Source organism: Danio rerio, chromosome 2 (assembly GCF_049306965.1).
Source record: "Danio rerio strain Tuebingen ecotype United States chromosome 2, GRCz12tu, whole genome shotgun sequence".
Taxonomy (NCBI): domain Eukaryota; kingdom Metazoa; phylum Chordata; class Actinopteri; order Cypriniformes; family Danionidae; genus Danio; species Danio rerio.
The window spans coordinates 23,033,699-23,055,000 of record NC_133177.1 but is presented as its reverse complement, the minus strand read 5'-3'; the positions used below and the strand labels follow the sequence as shown (position 1 = coordinate 23,055,000).

At 35.7% G+C, this 21,302-nt stretch overlaps 1 protein-coding gene across 2 annotated transcripts in view; it reads left to right on the top strand.

Moving 5' to 3' along the window:
- Positions 1-21,302, top strand: part of dpydb (dihydropyrimidine dehydrogenase b) — a 303,194-nt gene that overhangs the window by 104,593 nt on the left and 177,299 nt on the right. For both annotated transcript variants that reach the window (XR_012386199.1, NM_212893.1), the window contains 3 exon segments: positions 3,806-3,913; positions 4,301-4,470; positions 17,301-17,511. Coding sequence is in view for 1 of the 2 variants with exons in the window: in NM_212893.1 (NP_998058.1) it covers positions 3,806-3,913; positions 4,301-4,470; positions 17,301-17,511 (489 nt within the window). In the remaining variant the exon portion in view is untranslated.

The following is a 21,302-nucleotide window of genomic DNA, read 5'->3' as shown; positions in this document are numbered from 1 at the left end:
AAATCTGGCAGAACAAAAGTATTCTATATAATACTAAAAGATACAGCCCTGCTATTATCATCTGCCAGCCACAAAAAAAGACACAAAGTTTGTTTGTTTTTTTTTTTTTATGTTTGAAACTGACTTGCTGGGGCAGAATGTGGCTGTGTTGATGCTTTTAGGATGCTTTTAGTGCATGTGATAATACATTACATAAGGTTGCGCGGTGCTCTGTTCAGTGAGAAGCGCTCTCTATGGCAAGCCTTTTAAGCATTTAAATCTTTGTTCTGACTCCATAAATATATTAGAGATATCTCTAATTATATTTTGACTAGTCATAATTATAATTCCACTACTCAGAATGACAATTAGACATATCTGCAATTACAATTGTACTAGTACGAAATCAGATGAATTTTGACTAGTAACAATTGTAATTAGAGATATCTCTAACTGAGTTTTTACTAGTCATAATACATTTGGAGATATCTTTAATTCATCATATTTAGAGATATTTACAAATATATTTGAAGATATCTCTAATTAATTTACTAAAAGTCTAATTACAGTTGTAGATATCTTGAATTGGATTTTTGACTAGTCAAAATTCATTTGGAGATATCTCTAATTACAATTGTGACTAGTCAAAACTTATTTAGAGATATCTGCAAATATTTTTCAATGGAAGTCAATGGTGGAATATGACTAGTCATAATATATTTGCAGATATTTCCAATCTGACTAGTCGAATTATAGTTATGACAAGTCAAAATATAATTTAGAGATATCTCTAAATATATTTATGGATAGTCTGAACAAGGTTTAAATGCTAAAACGGCTTGCCATACGCTCTCACCCAGTAGCACAGTGGAGAGTTCTCTAGTTATATCCTTTCAGTCGTTTGTTATGCATTGACATGCAGTCAAATATTTCGCCAAACAGTCCTTAGGGATGCGGTGACACGCAGTCAGATATTTTACTGGACAGATCCGCCACTTTTGGCGCGCATAAACGATAATAAAGCTCTCGTGCTGCAGGAATGAGGAGGTCTGCTGAAGGCGCGCAGCTGTCGTGCAGTGAGAGGTTTGCGTCTTTAATAAACTACGGCAGTTTGCGATCACTGAACAGTAAGAATGATTAATAAATCCATATGAAACAACCCCTTTAAAGTCACGTCTCGCTTTCAGTTTCGGGCATTGGCGCGTTTTGCCTCTCTCTCTCTCTCTCTCTCTCTCTCTCTCTCTCTCTCTTTCTCTCTCTCTCTCTCTCTCTCTCACTCACTCACGCGGGCATGCACTGTGGTCTCATGAGGAAACGCTGCTTTTTGATATAGTGTTTTTCTTGCTCCCGAATACAAATAATTTTTCAAGTATTTGTTCGAATCAAGTATTCGTAAAAACACGCTATTCGTGCCTTTCCGAATACCGTATTCGGGTTCGGCTCCACCCTTAATATATATATATATATATATATATATATATATATATATATATATATATATATGTATAAATAAAAAATCATGACTTCTCTCAGGTTTAACATGGGACTTTTGGACTCAAATTTATTTAGCTGCTTTTTCAAAGCAAGGCAAGTTTATTTATATAGCACATTTCATACACAATGGTAATTCAAAGTGTTTTACATCAACAAGAATAAAGGAAACAAGAAAATAAAAAAAAAAGAAAATAATTATGATAACCAACGCAATCTCACAGCAATTTGAAATGTTTTAGATTTATTGGCTAATTCAAATGAATGTGTATGATGTCATTTGCACTATTTATGCCCCAATGATGGTTGAGTGCCACATCGTCTTTTCAAAATTGTACATTTTCATATTCAATTTATTCATAACAATTTGCTTTTGTAAAATGTTGTTATTATTATTATTATTAGCAGTATTATTTATTATATGGATATTTATATTTGTTTTATTAAAAACAAGCTTGGATTTGCCCACCTGTCAGGTTTTAGACCATATGGGGCAGAGCATGTGTATTTGGATATAACTCGGTTGTTCGAACACACTTTTTTATTATTGTTCATTTATCCGTTTGCTGGAAATTAGAACTGAATTTAGAAATAGTTTTGAATCAAATATTTGCGCTTAACAAACTAAATTAATTATTTATAAGGTTTCCCTATCCACGAGAGAGAAAGTTAAAGTAGATAATGAGAAGACCTTATCTCATTCTCGCACTGTAGATGCTCTGTTTAACTGTTTTCTTGCTAGTGAAATGCTCAGTTTTTTCCACTTACAAAGTGTGCCATACAAATGCACTATGGCGCAATGCAACTGGCTCTTAAAGGGAATGGGAGATAAGACTCTGATTGGTTTATTTTCAAAACACACCCATAACTCACTCAGAAAATAAGCTCAACCCTTTTAGACCATGCGCCAAGGTGCAAAGCAGATTTTTCCTACCTTAATTTAAATAGGTTTTATAAAGTATATTTTTACATAGCCTTCTGGAATGCTTGATTCTGATTGGTCAGTCTTGACATTTCAAGTTATGTCATTCCCAGATAACAAGTATTGAAACAAGTAACACACGCTCATCCGGGTATATTTTGAATCTTCTTAACTGTCTTCGGGTCCATATTTTATGCTTGTCTGTCTGTGACTTGGGTTTTGACTCTTTGGCACCATATTGTGACTGTATAATACATAGGTGAGTGTATACTTGAAACATCTTCATTCAGCTGTTTTCGATTCGACGTCTTTGCGTTTAATTAAAAAAAAAAAAAAAACTATTAAAGCACAAATCAATGTTTTGTTCTGGCAAATAATTGTGTAATACGTTTGTAAAAAAATTGTGTACTTATTTTTCTTTTGTCCGGGTTGGGTGTTGAGAATGATGAGACGAAGACCCAAATGCAAAGAACCAAGGATTTTATTATATAAAAGAAAGAAATAAACAAACAAAAAACAAACAAACAACTAAAACAATCCAGTGGGGGGAAAATGTAACAACATAACAAGACTAACTTGACTTGGCTTGGCTTGACTGATGCAATACGATGACAGACCAGCACAGGACAACACTTTTAGAAAACAAATAGGGAAAGTACACCAATACACTGACAAGCAGGCAGGTGAACAAAATGACGAATAATAGGATCATAAGATGGGTAGGCCAAGAGAATAGATGGGAGAGCACATGGTACAAAGATCCAACAAATGCCATGTGCTCACGAACACGCAGCCAATGAGAGAACTCATTAACTGCATGTTCACATGAAACAACACTAAAGCACGCGACCACAATGTAAATACCAGGCCGCATGCTTTAAACAACACCAACACCGCGTCAAGTAGGAGCATGCAGGATGAAGTGCTCGACCAGAGGAAACTCCAGCAGAGCACAATAATAGACATGACAGGACTAGTGTCCAGACTCTGCCACCAAAACAAGAATTACTAGTCCTGACAGTTTTTGCCAAGTAAAATGCATCAGGCTTATACAACAGATGATAACAACAACTTGGATGTACTTTTTTTTTCCCTTACATATAATATAATATAATATAATATAATATAATATAATATAATATAATATAATATAATATAATATAATATAATATAATATAATATAATATAATATAATATTTGCAAATGATCTGCAAAAACTAAATGTAGACCTGTTCAGAATAGGCAATATATTTCCTCACGTAATTATGAAAAATATAATTTTGCATTCAAAATCCCCTTGCCTCAAAATTTGAAAGCACATTGTTATATCTGACTCATCATGCATCGCCTCCAACTGTTTTAATCTCAGCACACAATATTTTAAATTAATTTGTTTTTCTTTTTGTCCTGCAGGTCTTCCACAAGCAAACAGGGACAAGATTTTCGAGGGCTTGACCACGGAACAGGGATTCTACACATCAAAGGATTTCCTTCCTTTGGTTGCAAAAGCCAGTAAAATAGGTATTGAAGAAGAGAGACAAAATCCTTTCAACATGGTGCAATGTAAAAAAAAAAAAAAAAAAAAAACTATATACCAATTGACATCCTTTCACAATAATTCAGCTAATCTTCTGTTGTGTTCATGTGTATACGATGTTACAAAATTACTATACTTTACCCTTTGATGCACTACACTGGTCTAAAGTGACCAGTCTAAGCTTATTTTTTTCTATATCTATTTTATAGCCTGTTCATCAAAGGCTTAACAGAAAATGTGTATTCAGAAACTATTTCTTAGTTGTGACATTCAGAGGTCAAATGTTACTGATTTCAATCAATATTTTATGCATTTTATATTTATTTTCACCTAAATTTTACTCATAATTTGTGTTTTTTTCATTCTTGAAGGCATGTGTAATTGCCGCTCACAGCTGCCAAAGCTGCATGGGAATGTGATCGTCCTGGGTGCAGGAGACACAGCGTTCGACTGCGCCACCTCTGCTCTCCGCTGTGGAGCTCGACGAGTCTTTGTGGTCTTTAGAAAGGGCTTCACCAACATTCGCGCTGTTCCAGAAGAGGTAAAAAAAAATCTGTTCAGCAGCACCTGCTGCCACTGATAAATTCCTATTGAAGGAACAGCTGTATACCCCACGTCCTTAAGAAGACATTTTCTCTTTTTGTCCTCTTAAATTGCATTTTGTGTACATTTTTTTGGTCTTATTTTTTCAATAGAATTCTTTCAATAGAATAGAATAGACAGACTATCTTGCCGTGTCAACTGCTAAAAAATGACATTATTTAATGTAATTATAAATGACATTATAAATGACTGAAATTATGTGAAGTGAAAAGTGTGAAACTTGTTTACTCAAACAACATCCTTTGAGTGTATTTCCTTTTTATAAATGAAGACCGTTCCAAAAGTTTTTATGAGGTGAAGTAATGTCCTAGTAATTAGTTTATTGTTGTTGTTGTTGTTGTTGTTATCAAAATTAGTATTATCCGTTTTATTATATTTTATTACCACATAAATAGAATCTAATCAGGATCAATTTCATATGGTTCCATAAAGAGCCATGGGTTCAAAGTGCTATATGTAAGGGATGATCAAGGGCTTGCTGTGCGTTAAAGGATTTTAATGCATGATGTGGAGACGAAGAATTACACAACGCACAGTGATAGGCCTAAGTTCAAAGTATTTTTGTTCTTTGCAGTGAGATATTTGTTTGAATTTTGACATCCTAGATTTTCTCCACTGAACCATATATATGTATTTTTTCATTATTATAATTAGGGGTGTCAAAATTAATTGTTGCTTCGGTGCACTGCGATGCTGACGCGGACAATTCGGTATCGGTTTAGTAATAATCATGACCCCATTTATCTCATATGCATTATGTCGCCGTAGCTTACTATGAACGCAGAAACTGCACAATTTCACTGCGTGTGTGTTTGCTGGACAGTCCTGCACTGACACTTACAGCAGAAGCCCCTATTTCACTGCGATTGAGAGAATGAAAGTAAACTCCATTTCTTTCTCTCTCTCTCTCTCTCACTGTGGCCCATTTGACCTGCTGGCATGACTTTTCCTCTCCTCTCAGCTGTTTCAGCGATACTTCTGGATACAGAGACGAGCGCGAGTTTTCTCCATAGTGTCTATCATGGATCAGCTATGATCGCAGCTGCCGTTTATCAGTGTCACTCATTTGTAAAGAGCGCCTTCGCGTAAGAGCCAATCGCAGTCCTTTCAATTGAGGATGTGACCAATCGCAGGGGTGTAAGAACTTGGTAGACAAGGCTCAGAAAGCGAGCAGGATATTTGTATTTGTTTATTTACTGCAAATGTTCATGTTGTTTAAAACAGTGGTTCTCAAACTGTGGTACGTGTACCCCTAGTGGTACGCGGGTTTCCTTCTAGTGGTACACGGAGGAATGAAATATGTCATGTACATGCAACATATAATTCAAAATGTATTAAAAATTATGTATATAGTATGCCATATATTATATATAGGCTATATTTCTAAGGTAATCTGCCAGGTTTTTTAACTGTGCAGAGTTGTAGCTGCTTTACTAGTCCAACTACGCTACGGTATTTCAATGCTGCTCATTTTGGTGGTACTTGGAGAGACAATGTTTTTCTAAGGTGGTACTTGATAGAAAAAAGTTTGAGAACCACTGGTTTAAAATATTAGTTTATATATCTGACTGTTTGAATTAAGGGACAAAATCGTATTACAAATAATATATAAATATAAATTATACATATTAATTTGTGAAAAAAAAATGTGAAGAAAATATAAAACTGTGTATGGAAAGCACCGTCAATGCACCCTGATTGAGGGATATCGAATTGAACCGAACCAATGGCAAGTTAATCGTAACCAAACTAAACCATGAGACCAGTGTAGGTGTTATTATTATTATTATTATTATTATTAGTATTATTATTATTCATTTTATTGTTTATTATATTATGAATTGTAATTTATTATTATTCAGTAATATAGAATACACATTTAATATTATTTTTGTTAAGGGATAGTTTAAAAATGATATCTCTGTAAATATTTACTCACCCTTTAATTGTTTTAAACCTATTTGAGTTTTCTTTCTTCTGGTAATACAATAAAATAAGTTGTTTTGATGAATGCTGGTTATTGGTACCCATTGACATCCATGGTAATTTGCCAACCAGCATTTCTCTAAATATCTTATGTTAAGAAAAAATAAAAAATAAAAAATCATAAATGTTTAAAACCTTTGAATATGAAAAGGTTTTTCATGTTTGGGTGTACTATCCCTTTAATTGAGTTTGGTGCTAGTGGCACAGACATACTGTAACATAGTTCACCTTATAGGTTTCTTGTGCTGCTCTGCCAGATGGCTGCATAAAACTCTAAAATACCTGAAAAATGATTCCCAAATTGATGTAATGTATTCATAGGAATGTAACTTAAAAAGAAAAAATGAGTGAAGTTATATTCATTATCCACCATTCCTCTAGAACCTGCTCCATTGAAAAAGCAGGCTTCGAAAGCCATTGTCTCGGTTATTACTGATATTTTGCAGAAATCTATATGTAATATGGAATAGTTACATGAAATATTAATGGTTTCAAATGAAACCGTATCAAAGTTAGCACCGCTAGCTGTAGACAGACAGTCCAAATGAAAGCGATAAAAGTCAGCTGAGAAAAACTGAACGGCCTTACTTAATGGAATAAGCTGGCAGTAAAAAGATTCAGAGTAAAATATCTATGATGACTGAACTGAAATCTAGTGGAAGACCTGGGGGTGGGGTAAGCCGAAATATGAGTTCTAAAATGAGCTTGTGAAGCCATGCTATGTAGTTTTTGAGGAGAATTTATAGTATTTTCTCAATGTGTAAGTTTATTGTCTGGTTTACCAGTGGAAATGCTCACAGGCTGAGCCAGATGCAGAAGCGTATTTCACTTAATGCTAAGCAGTTTATGAATAGCAATTGAATGCCTCACCAGCTACTTTATTAGATACTGGTTGGTCCCTCTTTTACCTTCAGAACTGCTTAAATGTTTTTGTGGCACAACAAAATGATCCATTCTGGTGGATGCTGCACACTGGTAGCGTTGAGAAGAGACCTCCTTATACTGTATGATTGCTTGAAGTGCTTTGGGCATATAAAAATACACAGTATAAAACCACTATATATAACAAATCGTTTGTTCATATACTGGTCTGATAAATACTGTTGTATGAGTTATGTATCATATGAAGAATTAAAATTAGCTCCGGGTACGTTTTAATTTTGTTTTAAAGTCAGGCACTGATTTTTAACATTTTTTTTTGTTTCTATCATTTGGTATGCAAGAGTTATTGTAATTATAGTAGTGAATTATCCAGTTGTGTTTTTTCTCATTTATCTAGAAAATAGAGATTTTAAGCTTTCAAATGGTATTTTATAAATAAATGAATATATATATATATATATATATATATATATATATATATATATATATATATATATATATATATATATATATATATATATATATATATATATATATATATATATATATATATGCCCCCCACAGACATTTACATATTTAAAAGAAAACATTATGATTTCAATTTGAACCCGTTACAAGATCTGCATAGTACAAGAGGCTAAAACTCTGGTCAGATCACAAGAATTTGTCACAATTTTGTCACAATTTCCTTGATGTAGGGTGTCGTGGGGAGTCATAAACGACAAATGGGCGTCGTGACACAAGATTTAATCGTTTCTTGTCATATAATGTGGCATAGTTCACAACAATCGATACAATGTCTGCGACGCCTCACAACCCCATTGCAAAAAGTAAATTTTTTCCCTGGTCTTAATGATGGATTCTGTCATGTGAGTGACACTGGTCAATAGGAGCACATAATTTCTCAGTTATATTCGCGGATGCTGTCATTAATACGCGCAGGGCTGGACTGGGGCAAAAAATCGGCCCTGGCATTTTGGGCCAGAGCGGCCCACTAAATTCAATCAAAATGCTATCTATCTATGCACGTCCAATATTTTTATCAACTCATATTCTATAAAACACAAAAGCCATATATATGAAATAAATAAATAAATAAATACAAACTTTAATCTCAATTTAATTTCTGTATACTGTCCAGGTATTTGGTAAGTTCTAAAAAATACACTATTCATTAATTTATGTTTCTTTGCATAAGTCCCTTATTTATCAGGGGTTTCCGCAGTGGAATGAACTGCCAACTATTCCAGCATGTTTTATGCAGCAGATGCCTTTCCAGCCACAACCCAATATTGGAAATCACCCATACACACTCATTCACACACACTCATACACTACAGCCAATTTAGCTTATTCAATACACTATTCACTCAGCCTATATTTCAACAATAAACATAACAAAAACTGCCTGCTAATGCATGGGCAAATCTTCAAAGGGAACAGTGTTACATTTTCGCCTCTTTCACCTCATCCTGCTCGCTGTTTCACTATCTAAACAATCAAAACATAATATAAGTCAAATTTTTTTATTTTAATATTATGACTAACAAACACAAAACAGCTTCGTGTTGCTGCATATTTATATGAGCATCATCTCCACTCTGCATATTTATAACAAAACAGGGCTTAAATATAACTGTCTCCTTTCATTTCCATTGAAAAGAATGAACTTTACCCAGTCTCTTTTGCAGAATATCAGTTTTAATAACCAATAATGGCCATTATAACAGTATAACGTACATTTAAATTTAAACGATAAAGGTAGGCAATCAGTCAATGTGCAGAATCAGTGTATGTGATTACATAAATTAATATATTAGGTTATCTTTGCACTCAGCCAAAACAGTTAACTGAGAACAAGTGATTCAAAAGACATAAGAATTGTTAGATAGAGACAACAAGATGAATTCAATATCACGTTTAGCAACTATAGTGAGATAAGATCATCCAGCATATGAACTGTCTGACATGCACTATACTTTCACCTGGGGTTTATGCTCACCCGCTGAACTACTGGCTGCAACTCTTGGCAGAGAGTGTGCATGTGTGTGGTCACATGATTTGCGTTTTTAGCTGTGTACTAGAATGAACAGCGAACTTTTCAGAACAACTAAATGAAACGCCGGTGTATTTCCCGCGATTTCTCTGCGCCTCCCTTGCGTTTCTTCTCTCTGACTCTTGACTATTTAGACAAATACACACACACGACGCACGCTCACACAGAGTCCAAAATAGGAGTTTGTAATTGGGCCAGCCCAATGTCAATACCGAAAAGAGCCAATGGGCTGCAGAGTGTCACATGGGCCGGCCCGGTCTGTCTGTCCGGGAAAAGAAGCATCTACTTTCAGAGTCACAGAGATCACAGCAGCGTCAATTAATAAGGCAGAAATAAATGATAGGCTGCTAAGCCTTTTTTGGGCCGATCAGATCATAAGACGATGATCAGCCCGGCCCAAAAAGTACGTCAGCCCACCGGGAATCTGCCCGGTCTGCCAGATGGCCAGTCCGCCCCTGAATACGCGGGTCAGTAATCAAGAAATGGCCAGTATATTTACTTATGGCTGGGTCTCCGGTGGAGAAAATCAATCATTGGTTATGCAAACTGTAAATACTTTCTCTAAAAAATAAAAGTGTTTTAAACAATTTTATCTGATCCACTGGCATAAATATGCAGACATTTCCATTCCCACAATGAGTTTCTGAGTTCTCTCATCCTTCTGACCAAGTTCGTTCCATGAGGTAATCTGGGAACATTTTTGTTGCTGCTAATACATTGTAAAAGCCTAACTTGCTTAATTACTTGATTAAACTAATTAAATTGAAACTCACCGGCAATTGATGATTTAGTCTTTTAATATAGGTTGTGAATATTTAGCTTTAATTTTATTTAGACTAGGTTTTATTTTATTTAACAAACTGTAACTTTGGTGCTGAAGCAGCAGACTGATTTTGAAGCATGTCACATCTGTTGTTATTCGTTATTTTTGTTTATCTAGTAAGTAAATGACCAACAAAAAATATATTAAAATTAAGATACAAATTATACCAAACAAAATTCCTTTTAAAAATATATTTATTCCCAGAAAAAGATATTACTAATTTGTGTTTGTTTGTGTCCATCTACTACTCAACTCTACAGGTGGATGATTTGTTTTGGCCCGTTGTATCACAAACCTCTGTCACACATTTGCAATTTTTTTAAAATATGTCATTATTTTGTCTTGAGCATCTGTTTTTTTCCTTGATGCTGATGCTCTTTTCATTTTCTCTGTCTCACTCGCGGCAAGTTCGGGTAAGGGTGTGTTAAATAAGCAACCTATGGCTGGAAAATATGCATTTACATTTAAAAGAAAATATCTTATTATTAAAAAAGAAATATACATTTGATCCTATCAATGTCAAAGTAAATGCTCTTAAATTATGTAGCCCAGTTGTCAGCAAGCATCAGTGTTTATTGAGATTGAAATAATTATAAAAAATTAAAATTGAGATAAGTAATATCATTATAGAAACACTTGTGACTGCTTTTGGAACTGCTTGCCGTAGACATCACAAGATGACATCATTTGTTACCCACAATAAGATTTTATCAAGACAAAATCGATTAATTTGACATAGTAACTTTCGTAACTGACAATAAAAATCAGCTCAATCTGATGGGGGCTTAAGTTCTATTAATTTTTGTCTCTATCTTGTGGTATGCAAGAGTTATTGTAATAATAGTATTATAAAATCCAGTTGTGTTTTTTGTTTTTGTTTTCATATATCTAGAAAACAGAGATTGTCCGCTTCCAAATGGTATTATATATACAGTAGGCCCACCACAGACATTCACATATTTAAAAGAAAACATTACGATGTCAATCTGACCCCATTACAGGATCTGCATAGATTAGGAGGCTAAGTTGTACTGATTCAAGTAATTAAATTACTTATTGAGTAATTAAGCAAAATATATTTTACAAAAGACAAAATATTTTAGACATATTTTTCATTTTAATACAATTTTAATTATGTAATTAGTGATTGATTATTGTATACTGTCTACACTGCACCAAAATCTAGAATATTTGCAGTCAAACTTGACTAAATAGACTACAGAATAAGGTCTTTTTTTATTGGATACTACCCACAGAAAGACTTTTTGATCTTGGGAGAAAAAAAGCACAGTAAAAGCAGCTGAAAAAGAGTTTGCCTTGAAGAAAAAGTGAGAGAAGTTTCTATAAAGGTGACCATGTTGAGCTGTTATAGTGGGCAACACTTTATATAATAAGATTTATTTTTCTGTGGAGCTTTTTAACAAAGTAATTAAGACATATTCTTTTCTCAATGACAACTGTTGCAACACTGCCATGGCAACAGTGACAAGAAAGTTAAACTTAGAAATGTGTAACTACAGCAACTATTAGCTCTGCCTTTGCTCTGCGAATGTTCAAATAGGGGTGTGCTAAAGAACCATGGCTGTAAATTAAGCCTCTTCATAATGGAGGAATTTTTTCTGAAAGGTGTTACTTTTATTTCTACTCACGGTTCATGTGCATTTGTGAAATTTAGCAGATGCTTTTATCCAGAACGACTTAGAGAAAAAGTGTTTTAGCTTGACGAATGAGACCATTGTGATCAACAGATGGTAAGCATGCGGTTTAGATCATTATCTTCTTGGAAAAGAAACATTTTGTGTACAAATACAAACAAATGCCTTCTACAAATAAAGCTAATATAGACACAATAAAACCTAGTGGATATAAACAACCCGGTGCAAGATGTTTTCATTTTTCTTTATTTGGAATTATGGATATTAGTTTGCAATGGTGTGAATTGCAGAATGGGACGTAGCTGACAGGGGTTGACATGCGCTCAGTGTACTAATGAAACATACGGCACTGTTCCCTGGTTTGAGAAGGGCTGACTCTGGAGATTCGACAGGAGGAATCTGTGTGTCTTGACTCTAGTTAGTTCATGTGGTATAAATGACATGCTGTTGTCAAGTATGACATCTGGGTTCTTGGCTTTCTGTGTGGGTTAGATGGTAGAGTTGTTTATTCAAATGACAACATTTTGGCAAGGATGGTTTTTGGATGAGCTGCACAGAAGCTTCATAAAATTAGTTTCAGAAGACAGCCGTTCATCTATGTAGATATCCTAGCCAGACATTGAGTTATTTGTAGGGTACTTAGTTTGTCAGAGGGTGGGATTGTGAGCATTAACTGATTATAAGCTCAATAAGATTTAGAGATGAAGCCCTGGGAGATGATAACTACAAAACCATTTAGTGTAAAGGGAGAACTGAATTGGGATGAGTACTGAACCCTGTGGAACATCAGTGGATGTGGAGATGATTAGCATTATATGTAGCAGGTACTTTTCTTAATATGCTAGAAGAACAATGTGAGTACAGACCATGTGATTCAATTGCTTTGATTAAGACCATCTTTGTAAGTGTGCCATTTAAAAACCAGTTTTTATCAGTGAGGTAGTTCTTGTAGATGTCGCCTGAGATATAGTTGAACACAGTGCACCTTGTGTGATCCAGCAGTGGTTTGCTTCACATTAGACCTTTTATATTATTAATTTTATTTTTAAAGGGTCACGAAACACTAAAACACATTTTTTGAGCTGTTGACAGTCATATATGTGTCCTACACTGCTAAAAACACTTAGGACACATATATCTCACAAAAAAAGTGAAAATTGGTTGTTTTTGCGTTATTTCGAGCAAATTCGTACTTCCGGTTTGATATTTTGAAGCTGCGTCACGTCCATGAGATAATAGCGTGTATTCCAGTGTGTGGACTGAACGTCTGTACCAAGGCGTCCCGTATTACGTCTCTGAGTGCGTTGCATTCATTCATGAGTATGGCTTGGTTCAAACAAATCAGCGTGCTTTATTATGAATTAACTTCATTAATATGTATGCTAGCTTTCTTAGACTGTACCTGAAACAGTGTTCAGACAGCATAGAGACAACACACGCTGTGTTGCCAAAAGTTGTGGGAAAGGAATAAGAATTGTTTGGAGATACGGGTCGCCAGTGTTGCTTTCGTAATGTGAAGGTTTTGTTTTCATTTTCTTTCTATGTGAGCACTGCTAGACTCACGCGTGGATGTGTAGACATGACACGCGGCAGAAATGCGCTTGTAACATTTTTTACTGCTCGTCTCTTTTAAAAAAAGACGCAGCTCCAGTATGTGGTGATTATCCTTTCTACAGATTCGGTAAGTATATGCGATCAGCGCCCTTTCTTTGTTAATTCAGATGGCAAAGTTATAGTTGGTATGGTCAGCTGTACTCTTTCAGTGTTTAAAGACAGATATTAGTCAAAATGATTTCTAAGTTACTTAGTTTACAGTACGTTAATATCACTACAATATTTAAAGGTCCGCTGTAAATGCTGCTCTCTGAATGTAAACACGTGAACACTAAGCAAACTATTGCCGACCGTTGTGTTGAATTTTCGCCGCATTTTGTGACAGGATAGTCTATACACACATGGCTTTCTGACCTCCTGAGTGCATCTGAGTTACAGAGAAATGCAGAGGCTTTTTTCTCTATTATACGACGTGCTGTATCAAACATCCCACTGTCATTAAACACACTGTCTCCCCTGCGTGTGTGTTTGTTTGTACTCGGTCAGAAGCGCGTGCCCAAATGACAACTCCCATTTTTATTCAAACCCTGCCCATTTTTATTCAAACCCTGGCCATTTTTCCTCCCCCGACACTCCCACCCAAACAAAGCTAGACACACCCACTTTCCTGACTTTTTCCAAACTAGAGGTGTGAAAACATCCTGCTTAAACGGGGGGCTTCATGGCCCTTTAAAGGTGCCATATACTTCATTGGTTTAAATAAATTAAACTGTTCGCTGATGTCTACATAGTATATTTGCAGCTTCGGTAAATTCAAATAATCTCCAGAAACTGTTATTTAACCTCATTCATTACTTCATAAAATACTCCAAAATCAGAAGGTCCATGATTGACCATATATGGTTTGTGTCGTGAATATTAATAAGCTCCACTCCCATGCGACACTCTTACAGACACACGCACGCATGCACACACACATAACGTACTGTGAACACAGACAAATATAAACCCAATCAGAGTAATGTTAACCTATTTTGGGCACCAGATCTGTTTTATATAAAGTCTAAATTAAAATTAAACTTGACAAAATAGAGTGATAGAGATGTATTGCGTTGTGTTTTGAAGCTATATTGTCAATGAAAATTGTCAGGATGTTGTATTAACCTCTGCATGACAGTTGAGCTGAGTGATTCGACACAATTATGCAGTCTACATATGTTTATTGAAACATATGCATTAAAGTTCACAAAAACACCTTAAATTAACGAAATATGCAACTAAATATACTTTATGCCTCTTCGAAAGGAAGTTGTATAAATGTGCAATCCTTAAATCCTGTATTTTGCGCTCTGAAGCTATTTTGAACTTGACTTGGGCTGTTATTGCCCGGTAGCACAGTAATCAATCTAGGGCTTGCGTTTTAAAATAAAAGCTTACTTATTTAGTGAAATAAATGCCTAAAATAACTTAGGGAGGAAAATTATTATTGTTGTATCACTAGAAAACATTTAGCGTATCAAACTTATACTAAGGCATGCATATTAATGATTTCAGAGCTTTTTTTATGATCTCAGAGTTGCATATGAGTTGTGTTCTCCTGATGACGTGACTGATTGTCAGGTCTGGATGAATGACCTAAAGTAGGCATACATACAAAAGCAGAGGGCATGGCCTGTGAGTCACATCAGTTTGTTTTTTCTTCTGATTGCCCCATTGTCCATGGTTTAACACATGTGGAATTTATATGAGCACAAGGAAATTGTGGTGTCTGAGGCTCACAGTCAGCCCATTTCCATATACTGATTTTTCATTAATCTACTATGCCTTCGTATACCCAGATTTTCATTATACTTTAGGGTACCGTTAAAAACAAGCCTGTCATTTCTGTCACAATCTACTAGCTAGGAACTACTGCTGTTCACTGCAAAGTAAGGGCATTAAAGATCCCCATAACCTGTTGGATGTTCATGACTGCAAACCAGTGTGAAGATGACCCTAGGTTAAGGAGGTCAGGAGATGCTGGAAGTGAAAAATAGGACAGTAAGATGGAGAAGAGCAAGGGTTGAAGAGAGTGTCAAATGTAAGTGGAAGGAATCTAGCACCTAGTAGACGGTTTAAACTGGAGTTTTTTATTGGAGTAGAAATTATCTGGGAGCTGGTTTGGGACTTGTGAAGCTGTGCATTGATGGAATTGCTTTTCAGTGCTTGGACTTTCAGCAGTGAAAATTAAACCACACTGAACTTAACTGAACTTAAACTCTGAAAACTGGACTGACGCAGTTTCAGTTTACTAGTGGCCCGTTTCCACTGAGTGGTACGGTTCGGTTTGGTATGCTTTTATGGCCGTTTCCACTGTCAAAAGGCGTACTGAACCAAACTGTACCATACCACTTTTTTGGCACCCTTTCGAAAGGGTCCCAAACACAAGAAAGGTTACCAAAAGGCGGAGCTAGACGCGCAGCTGAACACTATTGGTTTACAGAGATACGTCATTCGCTTACGCAACAAGCCAGAATGTAAACAATGGACCCGCCATGTTTGAAATACAAAGCGAGAGATTATTTGCGTTTGCCGCGCGTCTTTATCTAAAATAACTAACTTCTTGAGCTGATGGTAATAACGTGCGCTTGATTATTGACAAGCTTTGGAAACCCGATCCTGTGAGAAGCTAACAAACACGAGAATGACACGTTCAGAAAGAAAAGGACAAACGCGAGAGTGGAGCGCGGAAAAAAATGGAAAACAAAGGAGCACGTTATTTCTTCAGCAAACGTGAACAAACTGCCTTGTTTTAATTTTTATCATCACCTTTTGGACTAATTTGAACTGGGAATGATGGAGTGACTCTCTAACAGAGGCTTCATGTGCTGCTGAAGATTACAGACAGATGAGAGGTCTTCACTGACTGTAGGCTATACCTTGTGTTGTTTTGAACCTAATTAAGGACGAAATGTCTGCTGTGTGTAGTTTTTCTGTAGTTGGTAACATATCGAGGACTGTAAGTGTCCGTATGTGTTCATATATGTTCCTTTATTTATTTATTTATTTATTTAAAATAATTACAGATGTTACAGTAGGCTATTTCACACTGTCATTGATCTGCAGTTATAATCAAATCATGTTAATAGAAAAGTTGGTAATAAACATTTATACACAAGTATTTGTGTGTAAAGCGTCTGTTTTGTGAGAAGTGCTTTTCATATGATATGTGAGCAGCCTGTGCAGCTTTATTGTAGATATTTTCTCAAGCGAGCATGACGTCGACTGAAACTTTGTCATACACCACACCCACCAAAAGGGTACCCTTGCTAGTGGAACACAAGCCTGATAAAGGTGCCCCGTACCGACCCGAACCGTACCGTACTGTACCAGTCAGTGGAAACAAGCCATAGAACTTCATGTTTAGCTACTTTGTCACAATCTACATTGTAAAAGCGCTATATAATAAACATGAATTGAATTGAATTTAATTGAATCCACGGGTACTGTTATCAGGAAGTACCTTGGAAGGAGTAGAAGAAACCTGGTGGGTTAAGCAGCAAGCAGAAGATACAAAACTGCTTCCTGGGGTTTGAACCTTGGCTTTGTAGATTCTTCTTGAAGATTATGGGAAATTTGGGTCTCCAAAACATCATCTTATGCTGTTTGCAAGCAGGCTTAGGAAGATATTCAAATCTTCTATGAGTTTTCTGGGAGTTCAGGTTCAGTGTCAAGTCAAGATGAATGCATGCAGTTATTCTCACTACATTAAGTTCACGTTAATCTTGTTTGATTTCAGTTATTTATTTATTTATTTTTTATTTTATTTTAAGATGGAGGCAGCCAAAGAGGAAAAGTGTGAATTCCTGCCCTTCTTGTCACCTCATGAGGTAATGAAGAAAAATGGACGTGTCTCAGGCCTGCGCTTCTGCCGCACAGAGCAGCAGGAGGATGGCACCTGGATTGTGGACGAAGAGCAAATTGTCCACCTGAAAGCAGATTTCATCATCAGTGCCTTTGGCTCCATGCTGAATGATCCAGCAGGTAAGGTCAGGGCTGAGTCTGAAGGTATTAAAGAACACGTTGTTGTAGTTGGAATGAGTTTACCTTTTACTCTTTTACATTTTTCTAAGCTAAATATATTGCATGTAATAATAACAATGGGATTTCCCAAACTGATTTCCCAGCTGTTTAGCAAGCAGTGTAGAAGTACCAACATGATTCCATGTACACATTATTTTGTACTTGTGTTTGAGACGGGATTTTAAAAGAGCACGTGTTTGTTCACCTGTGGTCCATGTGAAAGATTTCCCCAGCGAACCATCACAGACTCCAGACTGTTCCCTTGTCAATAAGCATTCAGCACTGCCCTACTTATCTTTCCTTAGCAGATTTTAGTAGCCACAGTCCGATAACCATCACTCTGAGAGAGAGGCAGGAGATGATAAGACCCTCAAAACGAGAGCCTGGTTTCATTATGGGAATCCTTTATCAATCCAGCATCACAAATACAATCTCATTTCAGCAGATTAGCCAAAAACATCAAGCACACATTCACATATTATGTCTGGATCACACATTCTTGAGTATTTATTTCCATTATTACAGTCATAAAAGATGAGGTTTTTATATTTATAATACCAAGACATTTTGAAAATCATGGTAATGCAAAATTCAGACTTGTGTAACCCACCATATATTATTTGTTTATTTGTCAGCACACATTTATCTGGATATGTTTCACCTCCTCATGTTTTTTTTCTTCTTTACTTAGCGTTTTGTTGTCCCAGTGTTGTTGCTCTCTAGCAGACCTGTCATCCATCCTAAACACTGTAATGTCTCTGAGCGGAGAGTCGTTTCATCACCAGCTTGAAGCTCAGAGATAGCAAGCTTATAAATGCCACTCACTCCCCGCACCTTGCCCAAGATATGAATTACTTATCCACTCCAATGGCCAGCGGAGCCGACAGAAGAGGGCTGCGTTGCCGCGTTAGAGAAGAGAAAAGCTGAGATAGCGAGAAATTCTCCCCCTGCAATCTTGGGTGGGCAGGCTGCTCGGTGATTAGATCACCACTGGCCAGCGGGATGAGCAGCTGACTGGCTACTTTTACCAGCATGAGGATCCTTTGCTGGACTCCATGAAGCATGACTGGGTCTGCCTTCAGACCCCTACACCTAAGAGCAAAGCAACGTTAAGACATTTTTGCAATTAACGGGTAAAGTAGTTCACAAAAAATATATATATATATATATATATATATATATATATATATATATATATATATATATATATATATATATATATATATAAATATATAATTTAATTCTGTATTATTATTATTATTATTATTACTATATATATATATATATATATATATATATATATATATATATATATATATATATATATAATAAAATAAAAGTAATAATAATAATAATAATAATAATAATAATAATAATAATAATAATTCAGAATTAAATTTGTGACCCCTTATGTTGTTCCAAATATGCTGTTTTTTCTGTTTCTGGAGCATCATAGCTGATTCAAGATTCTGCATTTTTTATTTTTTTATTTTTGCAGTATTAAACACTGATCACTTGAAAAGCAAGACAATAAATTAAACACCAATTAACTATAAACAGAAACACTACACATTGTACAAAATGCAGGCTCCCAAACATTTCATTCATGTTGTCCCAACACAAATCAATTAATTTTAATAGAGTGAACATAAAGCAATAAATTTGTTTAAAAAAAATCTCAAGAATTGTGTTGTTTCAGCTAATTTTAGATAAGTATCAAACAGCAAAATATTTTTGAGTGCACCTAAGGGGGTGTTAGTAAGATTGAAATTGGTTAATTATGAGTAGCCATATTTGGTGCCTTCATTGACATTGATTACAGTATAATTGTATAAAATTATAGAGTATAAAATTATTTAAACGTATAAAATGTGTTTATTTTATTTGTTCACTAGCCTTATAATAATCCCCAGTAACACTTAGGTTTTGCCGTGAATTTTTCAATAAGCGCCCTTTAAAGGGTTAAATGAAATGAATTTAATTTGTAGTAAACTGTAGTTGAGGAAAAAAATAAATAAATAACAAGAACTATAACTAATGTGACTGGGACGCTGACAGCATGGTGCGAATCCAAATGCAGGATTATTCAACAGAATGGTCAGGCAAGCAACAGTCAACACAGGCAAACAGATGTATACAGGCATATCCAGAGACGTGGTCATAAACAGGCGGATGATCAAAGGCAGGCAGCAGATAACGTAAAACAAATAAAGCAAAGATCAGTACATTGCAAGACAATGCACGGGAAGCACGTCGTCATGTTCACTAACAGTATAACAAGATTCAGCAACTTGCGTGTTTGTCTGTGCTGTGTTTAAAGTCCATGTCCTCATTTCTGAACAGCTTTTAGCTGTGTTTGTTAGCAGTCAGCCAGGATTAGGAACCAGTGTGTGTGTGCAGTGCATGATTGTGTCTTGTAGTCCATAAAATGGCACATTTGTAGTTCTATGCAATCTGGATGTTTATCAGCGGTCTGTAAATATTAAATTGCTGGTAATTGTAACAATAACAGTATTCAACAGTTTTAACATTTAAAATGAGAAGTTTGTTCTACTGAAAAACGTGGTCAGAAAAAATACTCATGACTGTTATAATGGCCTCATGACAAGCAATGTCATAACCAACTACATGATGACTGCAAAATAAAGGTAGATAATTATTCCACACAACGTTAGTCGTGTTTATGAAAGATTTATGACAGGTTAATTTATCTTGGTAATGTCAAGCTGCCTTAACAAAGAAATCCTGAACAAATTCATCTTTACATTTAAAATTAAACTTAATGGCATCCATAAAACCTCCTTCATATTAATGCCGTGTATTATCATGATTATGAAGGTGTCAAGTCAGTCTTATGAACACCCCCGTCAAGTAAAGTGTTATTTCATAAACTTAAAAAGCTGAAGGCTAGAGTTGCCAAGACTATTTATAAAAAGTGACTTTGGGCATTTATTCATTCATTTCGGCTTTAGTCCCTTTATTAATCCGCCAACTTATTCAGCATGTGTTTTATGCAGCGCATCCCCTTCCAGCTGCAACTTATCACTGGGAAACACCCATACACTCTCATTCTAACACAATCGCGTCGCGTGGGTTTTTCCCCAGGTCCTCTGATTTTCCACAGTTCAAAAACAAGCACTCTAAACAATTAATCCAAATACTTTAGCTAAACTCTGAGTACACCTTTCAGCATTCGTATCTGACACTTCAACAAGAAAGAGGGGAGTCATCAAGATCTACCTGAGCTCAAACTCCCCTCTCGCCTTGCAACGGGAGGGAGCCCAGGGCTCGAGGATCTTATAAGCTCAGGGCTCTCTCCCGGGACAGCACGCCAAACTAGCTTTATTATCAATCATCAGCTAAGTGTGAACTCTTGAAGGTCAATTTAGCTTACCCAATTCACCAATAGCACATGTCTTTTAATTTGTGGGGGAAACCAGAGCACCCAGAAGAAACCCACACAAACACAGGGAGAACACGCAAAATCTACACAGAAATGTCAACTGACCCAGCCTAGGCTGGAACCAGCAACCTTCTTGCTGTGAGGTGACAGCACTACCCGCTATGCCTCCACACCACCTCTAATAATTTAATATTTTTTTAATTGTTTCTAAAGTTTAAGACTGCTAACTTATAATGTTGCCTTTTCTTTTCGGAATAAGAAATATTAAGTTGCAAATGAAAAAATACCCTGAAAAAACTACTCTTTTGAAACGCATGCTGCTGTGACCATTTATTAGTTTAGCCATAAA